Consider the following 20,932-nt stretch of genomic DNA (forward strand, 5'->3'; position numbering starts at 1 on the left):
TCAGCATTTAGGGGACTGGTGAAAACAAAACACTTGTGTTCTACATTACAAGGAATGGCTAGTTTTGTGTGGGACATGTGCAGTTACGGCGCCCTCTCGAGGACGAACTAAAACGGTACACATCAGCTGTGCTTGCTTGCGATCAAAAATTGCTGGTGATAACCAATTCTGTTTAAAGGATTAATCATGCGTTAAAACTATGTTGTTAATTTAATTGTACATTATACACCACTGTATAACATGCTTAAGTGTAAGCTAATAAGAATAATAGTTATTATAGCATTGGCTTGTCGGGCTGAAACCTCGTATCTCCATATTTATTTTTTCGTCAATCAACGCCCTACTTCATCATAGAAGAATGTCACATAAAAGTAGTCAAAATAGCAGATGTACTATGTACATTAACAAGCTAAAAAAAGAAATGGTTTTGTACATACAAGGTTCCAGCTACGATGGGTAAGGAAAAAATAAGGATGCAACTTTCCAAGTTGCATATCCGGCCTGAGCGGACACGGAAACGGACTGTATGCGTGCATGTATGTGTGTGCAGATTAGCGGCTACAGTAGGCGGCCTCTAGAGCGGATCTGAGCACTGAACAGCAAATGTAAACCAGGCAAGCGACATGACGGGACCCATTCCGATCAGCGATTGGCTACTTCGAGGAGGCGGTGTCCGGGATCTCTCGCAGCTGATTGGTGGGATGCGGAGCTGGTTCCGGTGAATGACACTCAGAACAGGAACTCGTGTTCACACCGCATGTAGCGCAAAGAGAGAGAGAGAGAGAGGGAGGAGGTAAACAGAATCACGTAGCTGTAGCGAGGTGAGCACCCACTAAAACACCACAAAATACACATTTACTCACTACATCGACTATTATTGCACAATCTTAGCGCATGATACAGTATATGTCCGTGGAAATAGGTGGTTTAGTCGCTTTTTAACATAAATCTAACCCCGGGGCGGTGATGATAACGGGGCTCGGCCTGCTCTGCTGGCCTGCTACTAGCCACACGGTGACGACTTTGATCCGCGCGGCGCGCGGGAATTATTTGTGTATTACATAATGTATTAATCGCGAATCAATACTTTTGAAAACCCGCACTCTCCTAAGAATTATTTATCTATTTTGAAACCTGCAGGACGATTTGACTAGCAGATGTAGCTCTCGTGCGACAGCATCGTGTTTTTTTCTCTCTTGGGGGGTGGGGGCTCCGCGACGGAGCGGAGGGGCGATGCTGCTGCTGTTATGTTCGATTTGTAAGTCGTCGTACGATGGTGCAGCGCTTTCGAAAATGCTAATCCACAAGCTCACAGAGCGGCGCATCCGTGACGGGGCGGTGAGTTTGGAGATCTGCCATTTTCGGCCCGCGACACCGCCGTACGACGAGGGTTTAAATCGGGCTTGCGTTAGCGCACGCTAGGGTTAGCTCCCGTGCGTAGCTGCAGCAGCATGGATGCAACTTATGTCTAAATAATAATTATAGCGTATTTATAACAGAACTACGCTGTTTAATCTGGAAAATGATGTTTTTTTTCATGTTTTTTTGTCTGGTGAAAGGCACGAAGCATTGATCCTATATATTAAAAAGTCATCAAACGTCAACAGGCCCCGTGTTGGCGTTGCTTTAAAGTCCTGCTTCATCAGTGGCAGTGCCACATTCATTCAACATGTATCCCAACATTAGGCAAGCGAGGAATTGAACCCCATACCCTTAAAACGAATACAACCATTTATGGTGCTCGGCTTGTATAAAATATTGTGTGACCTCGCGACGATAACGCGTCAAGAAATGACTGTTGTTGGAAACTAGCGTGCTAAAGTTAGCTGACGAGCCACGACATGTGTTTGTTCAGGGACTTGAACAGATGGCTCTTTTCAGAACCTTTCTGATATCCGTTAAGTACTGTTCAAACATGACCATGTCACAGACACATTTCTACACATTAGGCTGTGGACCCCTATGCAATACATACATTTTGTGCCAGCGACCCCCATCAGAAAATATTTTTGTTATACTACTTTCTATACTGTAGGTTTTGACTGTATACTGTAGGTTGGGAAGATATTAGTAGAGAGCGAACCCAACCCTATGATTGGAATAGAAATTCACTCTCATTGCAACTTACAGCAAGTAAAATAATGGTCAAATGAAAGTGTCTCACCTAGACACACTTTGAAAACTCTGCTTTAGTGCAACGTTATTGCTTGCCAGAAATGACTTATCTGCAAGATAATAACACGTCGCTGAGCAACACTGTAGTGCGAGTGTGATGAAGACAGTAGTACAAATTGTGCTTGACATTCTTATGTCAGGTAATATTGGATGGTTCTGGCAGCAGCAACAAGCAAGCTCCTACTTGCAACTCATATCGGGTGGTAATGTTATATAAGATTTATATAAGATTTGACAGGGCCTGTCGCTCCTTTACCAGACGTCATAACTTGACACAGTTGACAGTATTGTGACAAGTATCTGAATCCTATGATTTGATGCCAGCCACCCAAAAACATTTCATCCTTTTAACTAATACTCTTAGCATAGTTGGTCACTTGACTATATCATAATAGTGGTGTATATGTCGACTATGGCTCTTAAATAACTTTGCAAGGAAAGGAGGGTTGGCTGCTGCTACTTGTAAATTATTTGGCTACTTATTAACACATTCTTCCTGACTTGCTGTCTCTAGCACCGTCAGCAATCTCTTTGGAGAAGTATGGCCAATGGTGATCACAACATGATTCCATTGGGGAAATCATGTAAGTTAGCTGAGTAGTTAGTTCTTAGAAGCTTGTAAATGTACCCAGTAGTTAATAGATTACATACATAAGTAGTCAACCCCGCTAGTTAAACCTATGCAGTACTAGTTGTGCTCTTACATGAGTAACAAACTTTACTCCAAATCCCTTAATCACCATTTACAATAAACATTATATGATTTGTTTTTCCTCTCGGACATTGTTGAAGACGTATTGGCAGGTTGGAATTTCTCTGTAATTGTACATTTGTCGATATTTGAACTAGATTTGTCCTGTTAAACCTTTGGCACCATGGTTTTGATATTAGTTCAAGATTCATTTTTCTGTATACTCATCCAATTTTCTTCTTTGTTTCTAGATAATGGACATGAGCAGCAGCAGTGAGTGCTTTGGATGTGGCCGTTCAGGTCACTGGATCAAGAACTGTCCCAATGCTGGAGGGCGGGGACGTGGCAGGGGCCGGGGAAGAGGCAAGGGTACTAAATGATTTGAGCGCCGCACCCAAGATTAATTATCACAGAGCCTTGAGCTTAGAAGATTCATCTTATAGTTATTATACATACCTATATAGTTTCATATTGAAGTACATAACCTATAGCAACTAGATCAAACTTGTGTATAAAAGTGCACTCATCCATAGCATGACATGTCACAATGGAATATTTTTTCCAGTGTAAATGTTGGAAGAAAACTGCTCCAAGGACTTGAAGACATTACATTGAAGTTAAACTTGTTGTTCCACATCTTCCTTTCATGTATGTACTAATTCATTATATCTGCTCATATCCTCTCATTAGACCTTTTCTGTTATCGGTGTGGAGAACAAGGTCACATCGCAAGGGATTGCGAGCAGACTGAGGATGGTGGGCATTACATTATCCATTAATACACCTTTTAGGACCGTTTTCTTAAATGTCTGGTAGAATAATTGCTGTGATTATTAACAACATGAACCCTAGCGTCACTATTCTGGGGTGAACATCTGTTGAAAATAGTAGATCTACAAGCTTGTGACACGTACTTAAGCTTGTAGAGAGGCTATTTTTGGTGGAGATTTAGTGTAGCGGTAAATACTTGCTTCTGTGGTATAAAGCCCTGGGGCACCCCAGTAAACTAAGTATATAGGGTTTAAGTGGTAAGCTGACAAATGGTTCTAAATGAGCGGATCTGCAAGCTCAGCATTGTGGATCAGATATCAGCAAAGAGATTTGTTGTAGAGGGAATTTATTGGGGGACTAGTATGAAGCCCCAGGGGGGTCTCTATACAACATATATAGGGTTTAAGTGGTTAACTGCATGTGCACTTATTGAACCAGTTGAGCAACAAATTAATTATGCTCCAAGTATCCAGATAAGCAACACTTTACATAAAACTGAGGGCACATTCTTTTTATTTAATTTTGCTGTTTAGCGTGCTACAACTGCCACAGGAGTGGTCACATCTCTCGTGACTGCAAGGAGCCGAAGAAGGAGAGAGAGCAGGTGTGCTACAGCTGTGGCAAAGCCGGACATGTGGCCCGTGAGTGTGACCATGCCAACGAGCAGAAATGCTATTCCTGCGGAGGCTTCGGTCACATCCAAAAGCTTTGCGATAAAGTCAAGTGTTACAGGTGAGCCTTGACGGTTGCACAACTTTTGTTGGGTACTTAGGGCAGACATTCAGCAAGAATAGCAGATATTGATGCGAACGCATCACAGTGCGCTTGTAGAAACCTTTAAAGAGATAAAGTGCCGATTATTTATTAGGATGCAGAGTAGGAACCAATGTTTCAGCAGATGCAACTGCCTTCTTCAGGGTATATGGAAAAAACATTTTAAATCACATATAAATAGAGCCAGGGCTAAACATTCAACCAATCACATACGGATAGTGTTGCGGGCAATCATGATCAGCTGTCTCTCATTCCTGGGTTATTAGGGAGGAGTTATGCCTCATGAATAACAGATGAGACTCTGGGAGTATATTCCTTGTCACTAAGACAAATACATATTTCCAAGATATTGTCTACTCTATACATTTAAATTTAGAAATTTCAAATAGAGATAGAACCACAGGTATAGAAACCTTAACACCAGGATAGGATTCTAAATTATCAAATGTAATGCAACACCATCCTGCAGAACTTATAGCATTACTGCAGTCAAATATATAGCTAGGAGTAACAAATAGTAATTATAACATTAAAAAGTCAGCAGATCGAAACACAGTTATTAGGCCAGAAACCAAGTATACTAGGGATTTTGTTTCTACATTTTGCTTGGCCCCCTGTACTAGGACTACCTGGTAATTAATAGTTGAAAGAGCTTTAAACAAGTAGTGAAAGTGCTCCACAATATATGAACGTACACGTACACAATAAGGCTTAGGTTTATTGGATTCGGGAGTCAATAATATAACTTTCAAGGTACTTTATTAAATTATTTTCCTTTCGGAAACTCCTTTTGTGCAGTGGTTAAAAAGACAACAAAAATTCACAATACATACTTGATGTGTTCTTTGTGTTAAATAAGGAGCAGACATTAATCCGGTGTCTTGAGTAATGACCTGGGCTCTTCAGGAGAGACTACCCAAATAACGGGAGCACTTGACTGGCCTGCATGTTGTTGTTTTTTTGTTTTGTTTTTTTGCAGGGGGAACAGGGGTCTCCCCTGAAGTGCCCAGATATTATTTTCTCTGATGCAAGTTGTTCCTGTTGAGCACCGATGAGTCCTACCTTCTGCTGGCTGAATCGCACAGGACTTCTCTTTACCTATATTAATCAAGTGCCCTCTCTCTCTTCAGGTGTGGAGAGATCGGTCATGTTGCCGTGCATTGCAGTAAATCCAATGAGATGAACTGCTACAACTGCGGCAAGTCGGGACACCTCGCAAAAGAGTGCATTGAAGCCACAGCATAATCAGTGCCCTTAGTTGCCCCTCCTTTTTTCTGATTGATGGTTGGTTGTATTATTTTTCTCTGAGTCCTCTTCACTGGCCAACGGTTGGCTAACAGAGGCTAGTCCCAGGCCAGTGAGCCTCTCGACATGTAATACGAAGAAAGGGGTGAAAAAATATCTTTCTGCATTCAATACAAAATGTTTTAGTTTGGTAGCGGTGTTACGTATAATGCTTTGTTAAAGAAACCCCCCTTTCCAAGCAGCCACTGGTTGTCAGAGATGAATGAATGGGACTAAACACATGGGATATATAGGACCTCTGAGCTTGTGGAAGTGAGTCTCAGTAAGAAGGGAGTAAATGGAAACCTGAACTTCCATGTAGGGTTATTTTGGTTTTGTTTTAGCGGGGGAAGATATGAGTTGGCCAAGAGAGTATGACATGAGAAACCGTTGGAACACGATGCATCTGAGCCCTACAAGCAGCAAAGTGGGCGGTAACAAACCACATGTTATATAGCAAAGGTATTCAATTTTGGAGGAATCAAAAGAATCTTAAGTTCTTTTATAAAAAATAATAATAATCTGTTTACAATTTAAATATCACGTAGTCCAGGGTTGATCTTCCCATGGATTTGGGAACATTTGACCTTGGAGGAAATTAGCATCATGAGCTATATAAGTTGTCGGATCAGAAGAATTAGGAGTTATTTGGGAACGGAGAATGTTTTCACAGAAATGTTATTTTTGTACAATATCACTTAGACTACTGTAAAAATACCATTTGCTTGTACTCAGTTTTTAAGTCGGAAGGAAAATGCAACTGAAGTCCTAGATAATAGAAATGTAAACTAATTTTAAACTATCAATAAAGCTGGAGGCGCACGGGGAAGAATGTGTTCATGGGTTTCATTTTCTGCTCTAATGTAATTCTACCAGGGTTTCTATGGCACTTTGAATTCCTTTACAGATCACCACCCATTCTGGATCTAGCAATGGTCTCATGTTAGACCTGTAGACCATATAATAGTACATTTAAATGGTGAAACTCTACTTGTAACTTAAGTCAAGGATCCAGATTTGAACGGTATAAAGATGTGGTTTTGGTTAACAGTTACTGAATGAGTGGTGAACTGAATTTAAATTTCACGTGTATTAAATATTTAGAGTTCGGAAACCACTTGGATATACCCACCTTTTTCACATTTCAAAATACGCTTGAAACTTGAATGTGGCCCATTTGCCATGTTTGTCACAACAAATGGGCCACTGGTTACTAGGTGACATTTTCTTCAAAGAATGTGGGACATTCTGTAGCCTCGGACCAATAGCTCAGATTTCTACATCCAATTCCTTAGCACTGCTAGTGCTAGGGTAAATTTAGGTACCCTATATAAAGCAGATCTTGGGCCCCAGCTTGGCTTCGGTTAATACCAATTAATGTTATTTTATAGATAATGGTTCTTATGCGGGGCTGAGATGAAACATGGGAAGGAGGCATGTTTGGGTAAGTAACTTGCATACAATGGTGGCTAACAGGTGGGTTGGGGGGGGTTAGGTCTGTTACTCCGAGGATACAATGGTATCGTACAGTTCCATTTGGTTATTTATACCCACCCTCAAGAGGGGTGTGGGTCCTGGGCACAGTGGGGGTATGTGATCCTGTGTCCTATTATTACCCCAAACGGGGGTCCCTCTAAAGGTTTTGAGGTTGAGAACCGCGTGTCTACTTGCATAAAATTAAAATGTATGAAAATAAAGGGTTTTGTGTTTACTGGTTTTGTTCAGTGTGCAGTACTGGCCGTTGCTCTGGGGCTGTGCTTTTGCTTTAAACTCCCACGTCCACCTAAAGTATAAACTATAAAATGGCAGCGGTGCAGCTTGGCTCCGCTCCTCACTCCTTTCTGTTCGATGCCCAGAGTCTTCATCGATGCGCGAAGGACCTCCTCCTGCACATATGTCGTCATCTTCTCTTGTCGAGTCAAATTATGTATGGACGAGAGAGAACCGGAGGAAAACAGCAAAACAAGTCTAGAAGGGGAAGACCAAGAGCCAAGCTGAGCAGCTCAGCCCAAGCCGGCTCCCTTCAATAGCGCTTTTTAATTTTTCCGTATTTTATTGTTTTAACCCGGTAGAGGAGATGAAGGGACTCCTGACGTTTAGCCACAGGGCGGTATGCACCCTCAGTAACCGTCAAGCCGCCGGTTCTCGGTGCGGGTTTTACGGAACTGTGTCTAATAACAAGGTACGGTTTCGACTCGAGTCGGTCTGGAGCAGTTCGTTGCTTCATTTCGGCTCCCTCGAACTGCATTGTTGCCATGTCGATTGATTGTGATTAAATAGGTCAGCGTATCAAATGAATTAGCTCTGGTCCATAGCGTTAGAAGGAGTTCCTTCTCACGCTATTGCGTCGCAATGCATTGTAAACGTTCTTGGATGAGGCGGCATGCGGCTCTCAGGCCAGCCACTAAACTGCAGGGAGCTGACCTAACCTCACATCAACGACATTTGCTAGCCCATTTCGGGACACTTTGCCTTGGTTACCGTTTCTGTATTTGGGACCTACATTTGCACACTGATACTGTAGTGTAGCCTACTCTACGGCTGAGAAAAACAACCATTCCCTATGTCTTTGTCTTCACAAAGACAGTACATTTTCTACACTGGTTGTGGTTGTGTTGTGAGTGTGTAATTAGACAGCGATGTCGTAACGCAGAGCCTCTAGCTGTGTTGGGTAGCTCTGGTCCATAGCTCTATGTAACGGCACTAAGGAAGGCTATGGACCAGAGCTATGTGTTGGGATGACAATCTGAATCATTACTTACTCCTACATACTTTGCGGCAAATCTGCAATTACAACAATGTAAAATAGTTATATCCCATCCCATAGAATAGCTAAATGACCAATCTCCTCAGATGTTATAATGTATAACAGTATTGTATTTATTTATTCAAATGAAAGTATACTATACAAAAAACACTATAAAATATAGTGTAGATTTAGCTATGGACCAGAGCTAATGTAGATTATGACATACGCTCACAGATAGTTGGTCATCTGTGATTATCACTTCACACTAGGCATAGCCTACAGGTAATTTGTGAATCATTCACCGAATCACCATAGAACATTTAGTACAGTAGTAGGCCTTCTCATGCATCATCATGTCAAGGACCACAAATTGATTTGTATTTGGCTGTGGACTCCCATTTGAAAATAAGTAAGAGAAGAGAAGATTTGTCAACATTTATTAAAAATAGCAGATCTAAAGGCCCACACAGTTCTTCCTTACTTAGTTAACTTGTTTTCAAATATGATGCTTTGTATGGTCTCATTAATATTAACCTTGCAGCAATATATGTAGAACAGCTATTTTCAAATAGCGGAACATTTTAATGGGGCTTAAGGAGTAGTTCACCCTCCCAAAAAATGCTTATTTTCTATCAATTACATACACCACGAAGCCTTGAATTCATGGAGAAGTTTTTGTTGCATTCCTGAGACAATAATTTCATAACCGTGTCATCTGTCAATAGGAGGCTCAGTAGGAGACTCTTTGAGTCGACTCTGCCCGTCATCAAATTATTGGCTTAGGAATTGGACAAAAAACAAAAAATCTCCATGAATTCAAGGCCACATGGATAGCCTGGGAGTGGGAGTCAAGTCATACCATTTTCGGGTTTATGATCCAGTCGTGAGTGGATGGTAATCCTTGGGTCATGATGTAGTCTGGTTTGTAGTCATCAGGCCGGACCCCCAAACCGGAATCAGCATTACCCCAAATTCCATGCGTTCAAGGGCATCATCATTTTAGGGCCTATCCAATAAAAGCCTTGATGCGGTGTATGCAATCATGACAAGTTTCTTCAAGTACTTTTTGGAATAGTTTGTTTGGTATATCCATATTTTATTGCAACTCGTAGCGACTTGCAAGACGGCAAAACAAAGCGATGCCGTAAAAAACGGACCGGAATAATATTTTTAAAATTATTTCGATTTTATCATCCAGTCTAGACCACGCCTAGATGGGATCACACAGGCGATTTAGTTACACAGACCAGGCTTTCCTCTGAGGTGGAAAGTTTGGTAAATAACTTTCTTGAATAATTTTTTGGGGTGAACTACTAAGTGTTCAAACTGTTCCTCGTTTTGCTAGGGTCTTCTCGGAGGCCCCTCAATGACCCCTGGAGGTCCCCTCCCCAGACCCCACATTGAGAATCACTGCTTAATAGCGAATGCATACGTACTTCCAGCTCATGAATCCCACACCACCTTGATTGTTTAGTTCCATGTGTGGTTGTTTCTTCCATTTCACACCTGTCATCTGATCACGAGACACCTTTTGCCCTACAGTATGTACCAGTGTATATTCTTTCTTTCTTTACGCATGCACACAATTATTCTTTCTTTCTTTACGCATGCACACAATTCACTCCCTTGTTTACTTGTGATGTGACAATCAAGTTAATTCGGATTCTTGTCTCTTTTAACACAGCCACAGCCCAGCTTTGGTCTGCTGTTTGACATCGACGGCGTCCTCGTCCGGGGAAAGATGCCCATCCCCGCTGCAAAGAAGGCTTTTCAGAAGCTGGTCAACAATCAGGGTCAATTTAGGGTACCAGTCGTCTTTGTCACAAACGCAGGAAATTGCCTGCGACAGACAAAAGCAGACCAGCTCTCTCATATTCTGGGTGTACCTGTAAGTAGATGCATTGTCAACTATAGGGTTGGGATCCAACATTGTGGAACCGGGACCGGTTCCACAATGTCTCCAGGACTGGTTTATCAAACTGTCGGGGCCGGCATGTGGACTTCTTGTCTTCTAATTCTATACAATCACAATACCGGTGGTTCTCAAACGTTTTAATTACATGGACCACTATAACTCTAAGAGTGTACAAATCGGGTCAATTTTGTTCCATTTGTACACTGTCAGAGTTACAGATTTGTAAGGGTCTATTTGAACCCCCTCAAGTAACCCAGATGGTCCCTGTCCTCCAGTGTAAGAACAAGTGAGGATATAGAAATCCTTAAACATTTATGTAATCAGACTGCTAAGAATTGTTTTATTGTTTTATCATGACTAAATAATATGCAACGAGACTGCAGTGCATACCTCACCTGGTTTGCTCATATTATCATCATCCTGTCTACTGGTTTATGTCCAACAAAATATCACAATATTCTTTAACCAAATACCTCGACATTGTTATTGTGAGGATAATTTGTATTTTTTTAAACATTTTGCACACACAAAAAAGCAAAACGAGCCCATCTACAAGCTCACAACGTGTCATGATGAGACATTCAAATCTTGAAATGACACTTTTGTCATATCACAATATTATGATAATGATCCATAATCTCACATGATCATGATTATCCAGTTTTATATCACAATATTGATTATATTGCCCCAGCCTTTCCTCATACCTCACCTGGTTTATGTACAGCCCTATTCATCTCCCCCTGTGTTTTTGTTTTTACAGATTACTCAAGACCAGGTCATCATGTCCCACAGTCCACTGAGGATGTTCAAGAAGTACCATGACAAGTGTGTTCTCGTGTCAGGACAAGGACCTGTCCTTGACATTGCCAAAAAGTATGAAAGTATTGTTGAATTTTGTGAGCTTATGTCTTGATCTGTATATTCTAGTCTCTGACTAGAATAATAATTTGTCTTTCTCTTTAGTTTGGGCTTTGAGAATGTGGTCAGTATTGAAATGCTGAGGGAATCATTCCCATTGCTGGACATGGTGGATCACAACAGGAGACCGAAACTGCCAGTGAGTTAATTGGATGGCATTAGAGGGGAACTAAGTCCTTGGCTAGCGGAACTTTTATGCCAGTTTTGTGAGTTTGCTGCTATTTAAAGCTTAAACATTATCAAAGGGGATAGACTGAGCTTGTTAAAACGTGTACATCTGAAACACAGCTGCAACCTAGTAATTGGTGTGTTAGATTTTGTTGTGCCAATGACCAAACACTGACAATACCATTGAGGAATGAATAGTAACTAAAACCTCGTAGGAGGCCATATCACCGGATATCCTGAGGCTACACTAGATGCAGAACATTCCATGTGGAACTTAAAAACACAGGCCACAGTAGAATATACATTTGTGAATGATAGTCACATATGTACAAAACACGGTGACACACACACAAAGCGAAATTAGAAAACGCACAAAACTGAGCCTTATACAATTGTTGCACAGCGTAAAATGTTTTACACGCCTCGGGAACGTAAAATGTTTTACACGCCTCGGAATTTCCTGAATTGTATTAACCAGAACAACAACTATTTGTAGTAACACGTGCCACTGTAAACTACTGTATGTCCAATTAGATTGTATTCTTTCTTTCAGTCTACTCCTGTTGGCAACCTTCCTAAGGTTGAAGGTATGTGCTTGATCTATATATTATACTGTGTTATACATCTATATAACCTCAACTAATAATCAGCTGGCATTGTCAAAGTTGCCCAGGAACATTTCTCCTTTTATAGTTTATTTGCTAAACACAGATTATCTGCCAGGTCAGGGGTTTTCAACAGGTGGTCTATGAAGGTATTGCATGTGTTCCCTGACCATGCATTTAGTAATGTAGCAAAGTGAAGATTTTGTATTTTCTTACACGGAACAGTGCACTAAAGATTTGCACGGTTCTGTGGAAGTGTGTCAATGCTGTCAGTTACTGGGAAGTCAGGTTAAGAAATTCCACAGAAAAGGGAGATAGAATCTCAAGAATAGTGTACCAGCTTGCCTGATTGAGTCATTATTAGTAAATGTGTCCATTTAATCATCGTATTATGTGTTTACTCTATTAGTACTGTACATCAGTTAACCAAGAGTGAGTTTAATGCAAGCTTGGATAAAGTAAGAGAATGGAATATGGGTAACCATGGGATAGAAATAGATCAAAAAGGCTCTGGACCACTCGTATATTTCAGTTAAATAATGCCTGGACTTGATATAAATTGTTGCATGTAGTATTGTGAAACAAATTAAATCAAGTCCTTAACAGTCATGATTTATTAGCTAACAATCTTTTTTATTAGCTTCATAGACATGGAATGCATTGCATAGCAAGTGTTATAGAAGCACTAATCTTAACTCATGTCTCAACACAACAGTGGTCACCAGGTTGATTTTTAGTCAGGGTAGTGGTCCCTGGTTCACAATCAGTTGAAAACCCCTGTGCTAGGTGATAATTTGAAGAAACACATTCCCATAGCCTTATTTATTAACAAAGACGATGACAAAACCACATTTGATCAGCACTTTAATTGAACATAGATTGAACACGTTCAATCAATGTTGACATTATGGTCAAATGGTCAACTGCCCAGAGTCCGACTGGAATTCCCAACAAAGCGAGGATGGAGTTGATTGAACATAATGGCAAGCGTTCCTAGCTGTTGAGCTCGCCATTATGCAAACTGACAAAGCTCACTGTCTTCCACTCTGCTGATTGGATGTATATAGAACTGATGCGGCCGCTAACTGATCAGCAGAAGCTCAACCCTTCCGGTCCTTTTATCACTGCCTAACCCAGGGCAAATAATGGCTGTGTAACGTCAGGTCCTGACCACCAGGGGTACAAATGGACACTTAGGGTCTGGTAAAATTACACAGAAATGTACAGTGTTGAAGAGATGCACTAGGCCTAATGAATATCAAATAATTCTTTAGTATTGTTGAGGCAAAAAGAGTTTGAGATGTTTCATGCCAAGATAGAAGTTTAAATAAATGAGGTCATGGGAGAAGTGCATTCGAGGTTCCCAAACCTTTTAGCTCTAGACCCAAAAGAGAAATTTGATGTCTCCCTGTGACCCAAACTTGGGAATCTACAAGCTCACATGTTGCATCGAGCTTGTAGATCTGCTATTTTCCCCTCTAATTAATATGGAATTCTTTTGAAAAACTTTGAATTTGTTTTTGACTCATGAAGAATTGTGAATTTTTAAATAATTAAAACAAAAGGTAGGAACCAAAAACAATGGGATATGTACTCGAGACCCATACAAATTGGACCACTAGGGAAACATTAGACAGCCAGGGTGTCGGTACAGTTACTTTTCAGGGGAAAGCAGGGAGAGAGAGCCTAGGTATATTGAAAGATAAGAGAGGAACTTGCTTGTGTGACTGTCACAGGACTAAGCTGTACAGCTGAACCCAAAACTCTGTAGCCTGGCCGAGCCCGTATGATTTCTGGTCTAGAGGGGCAGGTGCCTGTCGAAAACAGACAGTGGATCCCATTGGTTCACAGATCTGATCTACCAGGTCTGTAATCTGGCACCTTGACTATGATATTCACATGGCCAGAACATACTAAAGGTGTAACAACATGACAGCATAATATGTAATTCTACCACAATTCTTCCTCAGCGTCCTTGAAATTAAAAAGGTTCAGAATCGACAATGAAGAGTGTTAAACGTGTACTTCACTAATTCTAAACCGTATCTTCATATAATTTGTCTTCCTCAATACTCGAAATAATAGTTCACACAATTTCCATCAACTCACTCTGTGTCTCATTGGCGTGCTGTGGACAGTTCAGAAACTTGCCTAACCAATGACATCATCGATGGGGATTCCAAGCTAATAAAAACGACTGCCTTTCTATTCTTGGAAAGTTATGCAGAAATAGATGCCATTGTTCTTGCATTAATACAATATAAAAAAAAAATGTAATCCCGTTTGAAATGACCAAAACCTGCACATCAATGATGTCACTGGTAGGCATGTTCCTGAACCGTCCAAAGCCCTCTGAGACGTAGGCCCAATCCCAATCCACTCACTTGCTGACTCAATGAGCCCTTACTGACTTAGCTGCACGTTCATGTGAAGTCTGCGAGGGCTTGAGGGATGTCCCATTTGAAATCAGTAAGTCAGTGAGTGCTCAGCCCCAACCCTTTATGTGCCCTTTGCCAAAGTCAGCATCGATGCTGACTTTGGCAAAGAAATTACCCACAGTTCATAGCGTTACCAGGGGAATGAGGGGGATCCTCTGAACATCAATCATTTAAGTATGCAAATTAGTTATGTATCGCGGTTAGAATGTCAACAAACACAATAGTGCTTTCTCACTGTTCTCAAAGGGAGACGGAATGGAAGGATAGGCTATATATTTAATAATAATAAGGGAAACATGAGAAATGACTAATGAGCAAAGTAAAAGAATATGGAAATGCAATTTATAATGAATATTATTATATATGAATATTACAACCCCTATCACACAGGAAAGTGTATTTATGAAACTAATAATAAAACGATCAGCTTAAATACTAAAATAGACATGATAGACATGTATAAATAGACCAAGCATGTGCAGTAGGGCAGGCACTGGCTGTGAATAAGGACAGTTTATAAAGTGATGCAAAGTGTCATGAATGGCGGACTCATCTTCAAAGTGCTGTCCCATTCCTTTCACAACAATTTGGAGCCCTTGCAGTCTCTCACCCTCAAGCACTTACAGCTGACGTCACTAAAGTCAATGAGGGTTCAGGGCTTGAGGGATTGGGCAGTAGAGGGAGTAGACGGATATGGTGCCATCTTTATTATTAACTCATACTGAGGATCAATTATATGAAGACGTGTTGAGAATGGGTGACGTGCTCCTTCAAGTCATGCATGTCCCTCCATCGCACACAGCTGTCATCCTCTTTGGGGAGCCGATTCGATGGGAGACCAACCTCCAGCTGATCGTTGACGTCCTGCTGACCAATGGGAACCTGAGCAGTGTCCATCAGCCCCAGACGTTTCCCCACCTCCCTCTGCTGGCCTGCAACATGGACCTCATGTGGATGGCTGAGGCCCAGTCTCCACGGTAACTGCATAATCAGCACCAGTCCTGCTATTGGAATGTTTCGGGAAAAAGGGAAATCATTTTTTCATTCATCCTTCATATCCGCAACCAAACACAAGCAGATCACAGGATGACTGGACACAATTCCAACCTCTATTAAAAGAGGTAATTGAAACGGTTCGTTCATCCTCAATATAATTAATCACTATTGTCTCTGGTTCTGTTCCCTCTTCATTTAAACACGCCTTAATTCACCCACTCTTAAAGAAACCCAGTCTTGATCCTCTTCTACTCATTAACTGCAGACCAATTTCCAAACTGTCCTTCATGTCCAAAAGTATAGAAAAAGTTATTTCCTCAGCTCCTCACTCACCTGTCCAGCAACTTATTCGAAAAATTCCAATCTGGTTTTAGAGCACTCCACAGTACCGAGACAGCCTTGGTTAAAGTCACCAATGACCTATTGATGACACTAGATGCTGGGGATGCCGCAATACTGGTCCTCCTTTACCTGAGCGCGGCGTTCGACAAAGCACGTCAGAAACGAACGCAAACAACGTCCGCGAGGTTGTCACAGAGAAACATACACGTTAAAAAAATAACAAACCGGTGTACTAGGCTGTAATATGCTACACTAGGGGGACAGATGCACAACGGAGAGCGCTTGTTTCACCTGGCAGTTAATGATACGCATGTCATTCTTGTTTCCATCTATAATATGCTCCCCTTAGGTCAAATAATCCGTAAACACAACATCCATGTCCACTGTTATGTAGAAGATGATACCAAAATGTACCTGCCACTCAAGTCAACACCTCCAACCCCAATGGTCTATCCTCCCTTAATGCCTGCCTAGCCGAGCTTCAAAGCTGGATGTCTACAAATTTCCTGCAACTTAACACTAATAAGTCAGAAATTCTCCTGTTTGGTCCACTTGCCTCTAGAACCCACCTACACAACTGTCTCGACTTCATGTAAGCCAATGTCACACCAGTAGCCAAAAATGTGGGTGTACTACTGGACTCTGACCTCTGTCTTGAGGCCCAGGTAAAATCTGTGGTTCGCACATGCTTTTTTCATTTACGTAACATCTACAGAATCCGACCAGTCCTTTCCACCCCTAACCTTCATAACTCATTTCATCCTGTCTGGACTACTGTAACGCCCTCTATTCAACACTCAGCCAAATATCTGTACAGTGTACACTGCCTGCAGTTAGTATAGAACGCGGCTGCAAGACTCATTACTGGAACTAGAAGGTCTGAACACATTACCCCGGTACTGGTCTCACTGCACTGGCTGTCTGTACATTTTAGTAGCTGAACTACTAGAACCCCATGTGCCTGTTCGCCAACTGAGGTCTTCTAATTTAGCTCTAGAGGTAGTGTTCCTAAGATCAACCTGGTGACAAAGGGTGACAGGGCTTTTGCAAGTAGGGCTCCCAGGCTTTGGAACAGCCTCGCTTATGTTTGCTAGCTCCTTAACTACTTTTAAAATCTAAATTAAAGACCCACTTGTATAGGAAAGCCTTTTTAAACCCATAACAATGTATGCATTTACTTTCCACTGACACTAATTGTATTCTGCCTTGTTGTTGTAATTGATTATGTATTATGATTCACTGTTTTTTTTAATATTGTTTACAAAACAAATTATAGCCGTTGATTTGAACACTTCTGGTGCACCGAATCTTTCTGAATCAAGGTGCTAGAGTGCCAAGCAGATGGGGGAGATTTTATTCTGAAAACGCCCGCCTTACTTTTCCCCCCAAAACTAAAAGCTAAATATTCTATTTCTACATCATGCTAGTAACTAGTATGTGACAAGTCTGATCTCTTTAGAAGTGTTAATATTCTAACCGAGATGCATGATGAAGTCAGAAATTAGTCCACAACATTGGCGTTATGATCAATCTGCGCACAGGCAGCGTAGATTCAGAGAAAATAGGGTCTTTTGTCGGGCCGTAAACACGGAAGTAATGGGGGTGTGTGCACCCAAACAGTACGGGAGGGCCTGAGCAAGGCGCTGCCTAGCAAAGGCCGTTTTCCAAAAAATTGATTTCAGTTTTATATTGATAATAAAGACCTTAAGACGTCCCACACTTCCTTAGCACCCCACGGTTTTATTTGACAAGACGTGTGTGGACCTCCTGGGCATCAGAAGTGTTCATTTCTAATTTCCTTTCTCGTTCTCTCCCACTTCTCTCTCTCTCTCTCTCACTCTCGGTTTTATAATCTAGATGTAACTCTTTCTGATTTCATTTTAGCTTTGGCCATGGGGCGTTCCTCGTGTGCCTTGAGAACATCTATAAGAAGATAACGGGCAGAGAGGTGAAGTACGAGGCCCTGATGGGGAAACCCTGTGAACTCACCTACCACTTCTGTGAATACCTAATCAGAGGCCAGGCCATGGAGAGAGGATGGAAACGTCCAATCACCTCGCTCTATGCTATCGGGTAAGACACCTCCCTCTATGCCACTGATTCGTTCTAAACCTTTTTAATTTGAAGGGCTGACCCTTTGATATGCATTAGTGGCCTAAAGATTAGACAACAGACCCCCATTTGATACTACTACTACTAATAATATTAATTATGCTATTATGGTTACTGATGACAAAGACAGGAAAGAAAACGTCATGCAAAAGACTAATCATATCTTTGCCTCGTCACCGTCACATTTAAAACTTCAGACCTCTGTCTGTACAGGTCCTCTGTCTCTTAACAGAGTCTACGCTTTAGAATCAGACACAAGAGTAGGGCAGTGTTAAGAGGTTTGTTAAGAGGTTTGAAAGCATAGATCTGCGTACGTAAACGGAAGTGACCTTTCCACTTCTCTGTCTACTCACAGCGCTTGAGCGCTTGTCAAAATATCAACCCACCATGGTTGATATTTTGACAAGCGCTCATGGTAGGCCTTTTGGCAATAAAATAATCAGCTTTGATGGCTCAGTGCGAGTAGGGTTTGTAATAAAATATCAGCCTTGGTGGCTCACAGAATACACAGGTGAATGAACTTGTTGGTGAGCTAGATCTGATGTCGTCAACATGCTAAGTAACGTCTTAAAGGTTTCATGACATTAATTTATTTATTTATCGTTTTTCTTTTAGGTTTTATGACCTCAATTACACCCAAAAAACCTGAACTTTGAACAATCAGTGGATTTTCTGTGGTCTGGGATTTCTTTCTGTGTCTGTGAAGCCTTTTGAGATGGCAGATTCCTATGTTATATATGGGATTTGCTGACTGAGATCACAGTCATTCAGGAAAATCAGAGCACTTGTTTGAGCCAGAAAACCCCAGACCACAGAAAATCTACCTAATATAAAGAAAAATTACAAAAAAACGTTTTATGTCACAATCCCTTTAATGTTTGAGTTTAACATAGTGTAACACTTAACGCTTGTAGATCTGCAATTTTCACTACTTTTGGTGTGACAATTTCTATGATAATGTGTATTAATTTACGAAACAAATATACCGGTGTATATATTTTTCTTCATTGTAACTCTTCATTTCTCATTGTGCAGACCGAATAAAGCTTTTGTTTTAAAACAAGCCTATTTTTTAACTCTTCAATGATTAATTAATTACAATTTGGACCTTCCATACCATCTACCCTCACCACTGTTATTTACCACCATAATGCATTATTAAGCAGTTCAAATATGTAAAACATTTTTGGGGGCTGGGAAAACAAAGTGTAGATCAGACCAGTTGGCTGGTGAGCTTACCCTGCTCCTCTCACATCCTCCAAAGGGACAACCTCATGACGGACATCTATGGCGCCAACCTTTACAACCGTTACCTGGAGGAGAAGGCCGCCAGGAAGAAGTCCAAGGCCGTGGCCAAGATGGTGGCCGCCACTGGCTCCGCCGGCCCCATTCTGCCCCGCAGGGAGGAGGAAGCGGACGTCGCCTGGGAAAGCGAGCTGGCACCGCCCGCCGCCACCTCCTGTAAGTCGGTGTTGGTGTGCACGGGCGTGTACAACCCTAACACGGGGGTACCTTCCGACGCCGGCCATAGCATCAAAGAGACGGTCTTCCATGGGCACCGAGACTTCCGCTTTGACCCCGCGCTGGTGGAGCCCAGTCACCTGGTGTACGACGTGGCGGACGCCGTCAACCTCATCTTTGAGCAAGAGCAGTTTGTGCCTCAGTAGATCACATGACCTCCCCCTTAGCATTCCTGGAACTCTCTGCCGAAATAGCCGATCTACAAGCTCACAACGCCACACGTTGTGAGCTTGTAGCTCGTACAAGCTAGTGAGCTTGTAGCTCGGCTGTTTTAGCCAATGATAGCTAAAACGGGAGGGGACCTAGTATAGAGCCCTGGTGGACTCTAACCTTTTAAAGGAGGTAGTTCACCCAAAAAATTACTTATTCTCTATCAATTAGACTCCACCGGTCATCACCTTATTGGCTTATGAATGCTTAAGGTGGACTACTCCTTTCCGTGGTTTAAATGGTAGGGTTGGTGCAGGTCCAGATGCCCTGGTAGAGGTCTGGGCTGTTAAATCACTTTAACTATTAATGTCTATGAACACTGTGGACATTGTTTACAGACGTGCCAGTGCGTTAAAGAAACATAGGTTACATTCATACATATTAACTATTTTAATCATTCTCTGTTTTAAACAGTTTAAAAAGTTTTTAGCAGTATTTTTTTATTTTGTGACGGTCTCTTAATTGAATAAGTGCACAATTAACTTTATGGAAAAGGACGTTTTAAAGACTTATTTCCTGGTATGTTTATTCAAGGCAAATCATGTCTTAAACTGTGGCCATGTTTTGAATGGGTGTTCGACTTTTTTAAACCATCCGATATTTATTACAAGAAGTTCTCAATGGTTTTGTGATGTTATTTCTTTTTATGTTTTAAACCTTTTGTTCTCAAGATGATTTCTGTTTTTTAATCGCCAAATGACCCATTTTACCCAATAATGCATGAATAGATATGTATCCACTGTAAGATGTAATGCCTGCTTACTATTCAGAGTGCAATATTGTCCCGTGATAGTGCTGTCTGTCTGCATTGTGTCTCGTTGTGTAAGCATTGACCGGCATTTGCACAGATCCAAACTATTCACCCTCGTTTAAATCTTACCCCATATCCCTGTTTGGTGGATCTACCCCTTGTAAATGTAGGATTTGACAAAATGAGCAGGAAACTAGCTATATATTTATATTGTAGACATAAATCTAACAAGATATTTTTTCATTTGAAGATTTACCATGCATTTCATTTGATGCATTTCCTATTGAGGTAAATGTTAACAACCTGACAATACGTTGAGTTTTAGGAACCAAGCTAAGGTTAAATTAAAGTCCCCAGTTCCCACCTGGTGTGTGGGAAGCACATGGGAGAGAAAAAAAGGAAAGAAAAAAAAATAAAACCTTCATGGTACCTTGTTGTCTCAACTCCAGCTGTGTGTGATTATTTTATTATCTGTCTGCTAAAGCTGCTCCACTATGTAACTTTAATAA

General features: G+C 41.3%; 2 protein-coding genes across 3 annotated transcripts; both read left to right on the forward strand.

The window, feature by feature from the left end:
* The first annotated feature begins 678 nt into the window (after positions 1–678).
* On the forward strand, positions 679–6,533 carry cnbpa (CCHC-type zinc finger, nucleic acid binding protein a). Of its 2 annotated transcripts, none has more exons than XM_079526667.1 (5): positions 679–821; positions 3,118–3,235; positions 3,557–3,622; positions 4,171–4,369; positions 5,542–6,533. In XM_079526667.1, the coding sequence occupies exons 2-5, from the start codon at positions 3,121–3,123 to the stop codon at positions 5,654–5,656; spliced, it is 495 nt and encodes a 164-aa protein (XP_079382793.1). In that variant the 5' UTR covers positions 679–821; positions 3,118–3,120; the 3' UTR covers positions 5,657–6,533. The 2 variants fall into 2 exon arrangements, with proteins under 2 accessions (XP_079382793.1, XP_079382794.1); XM_079526668.1 differs by having other exon boundaries at positions 680–821; positions 3,118–3,229.
* A 1,017-nt stretch (positions 6,534–7,550) lies between these two features.
* On the forward strand, positions 7,551–20,871 carry LOC306915898 (haloacid dehalogenase-like hydrolase domain-containing 5). The gene is made up of 8 exons (XM_079493559.1): positions 7,551–7,877; positions 10,129–10,332; positions 11,123–11,235; positions 11,326–11,419; positions 12,002–12,035; positions 15,294–15,468; positions 17,714–17,902; positions 19,206–20,871. The coding sequence occupies exons 1-8, from the start codon at positions 7,773–7,775 to the stop codon at positions 19,606–19,608; spliced, it is 1,317 nt and encodes a 438-aa protein (XP_079349685.1). The 5' UTR covers positions 7,551–7,772; the 3' UTR covers positions 19,609–20,871.
* The last annotated feature ends 61 nt before the right edge of the window (positions 20,872–20,932 follow it).

The sequence above is a fragment of the Electrona antarctica genome (genome assembly GCF_951216825.1).
Source record: "Electrona antarctica genome assembly, chromosome: 2".
NCBI lineage: Eukaryota > Metazoa > Chordata > Actinopteri > Myctophiformes > Myctophidae > Electrona > Electrona antarctica.

Excerpts from the sequence above, each read along its gene's own strand:
- LOC306915898 (XM_079493559.1), top strand. The coding sequence starts at position 7,773 with ATGAAGGGACTCCTGACGTTTAGCCACAGGGCGGTATGCACCCTCAGT. Across the intron at positions 11,420-12,001 it reads ACAGGAGACCGAAACTGCCA|TCTACTCCTGTTGGCAACCT; the intron begins GTGAGTTAATTG and ends TCTTTCTTTCAG. Across the intron at positions 17,903-19,205 it reads ACCTCGCTCTATGCTATCGG|GGACAACCTCATGACGGACA; the intron begins GTAAGACACCTC and ends CATCCTCCAAAG.
- cnbpa (XM_079526667.1), top strand. The coding sequence starts at position 3,121 with ATGGACATGAGCAGCAGCAGTGAGTGCTTTGGATGTGGCCGTTCAGGT. Across the intron at positions 3,623-4,170 it reads TTGCGAGCAGACTGAGGATG|CGTGCTACAACTGCCACAGG; the intron begins GTGGGCATTACA and ends TTTGCTGTTTAG. Across the intron at positions 4,370-5,541 it reads GATAAAGTCAAGTGTTACAG|GTGTGGAGAGATCGGTCATG; the intron begins GTGAGCCTTGAC and ends CTCTCTCTTCAG.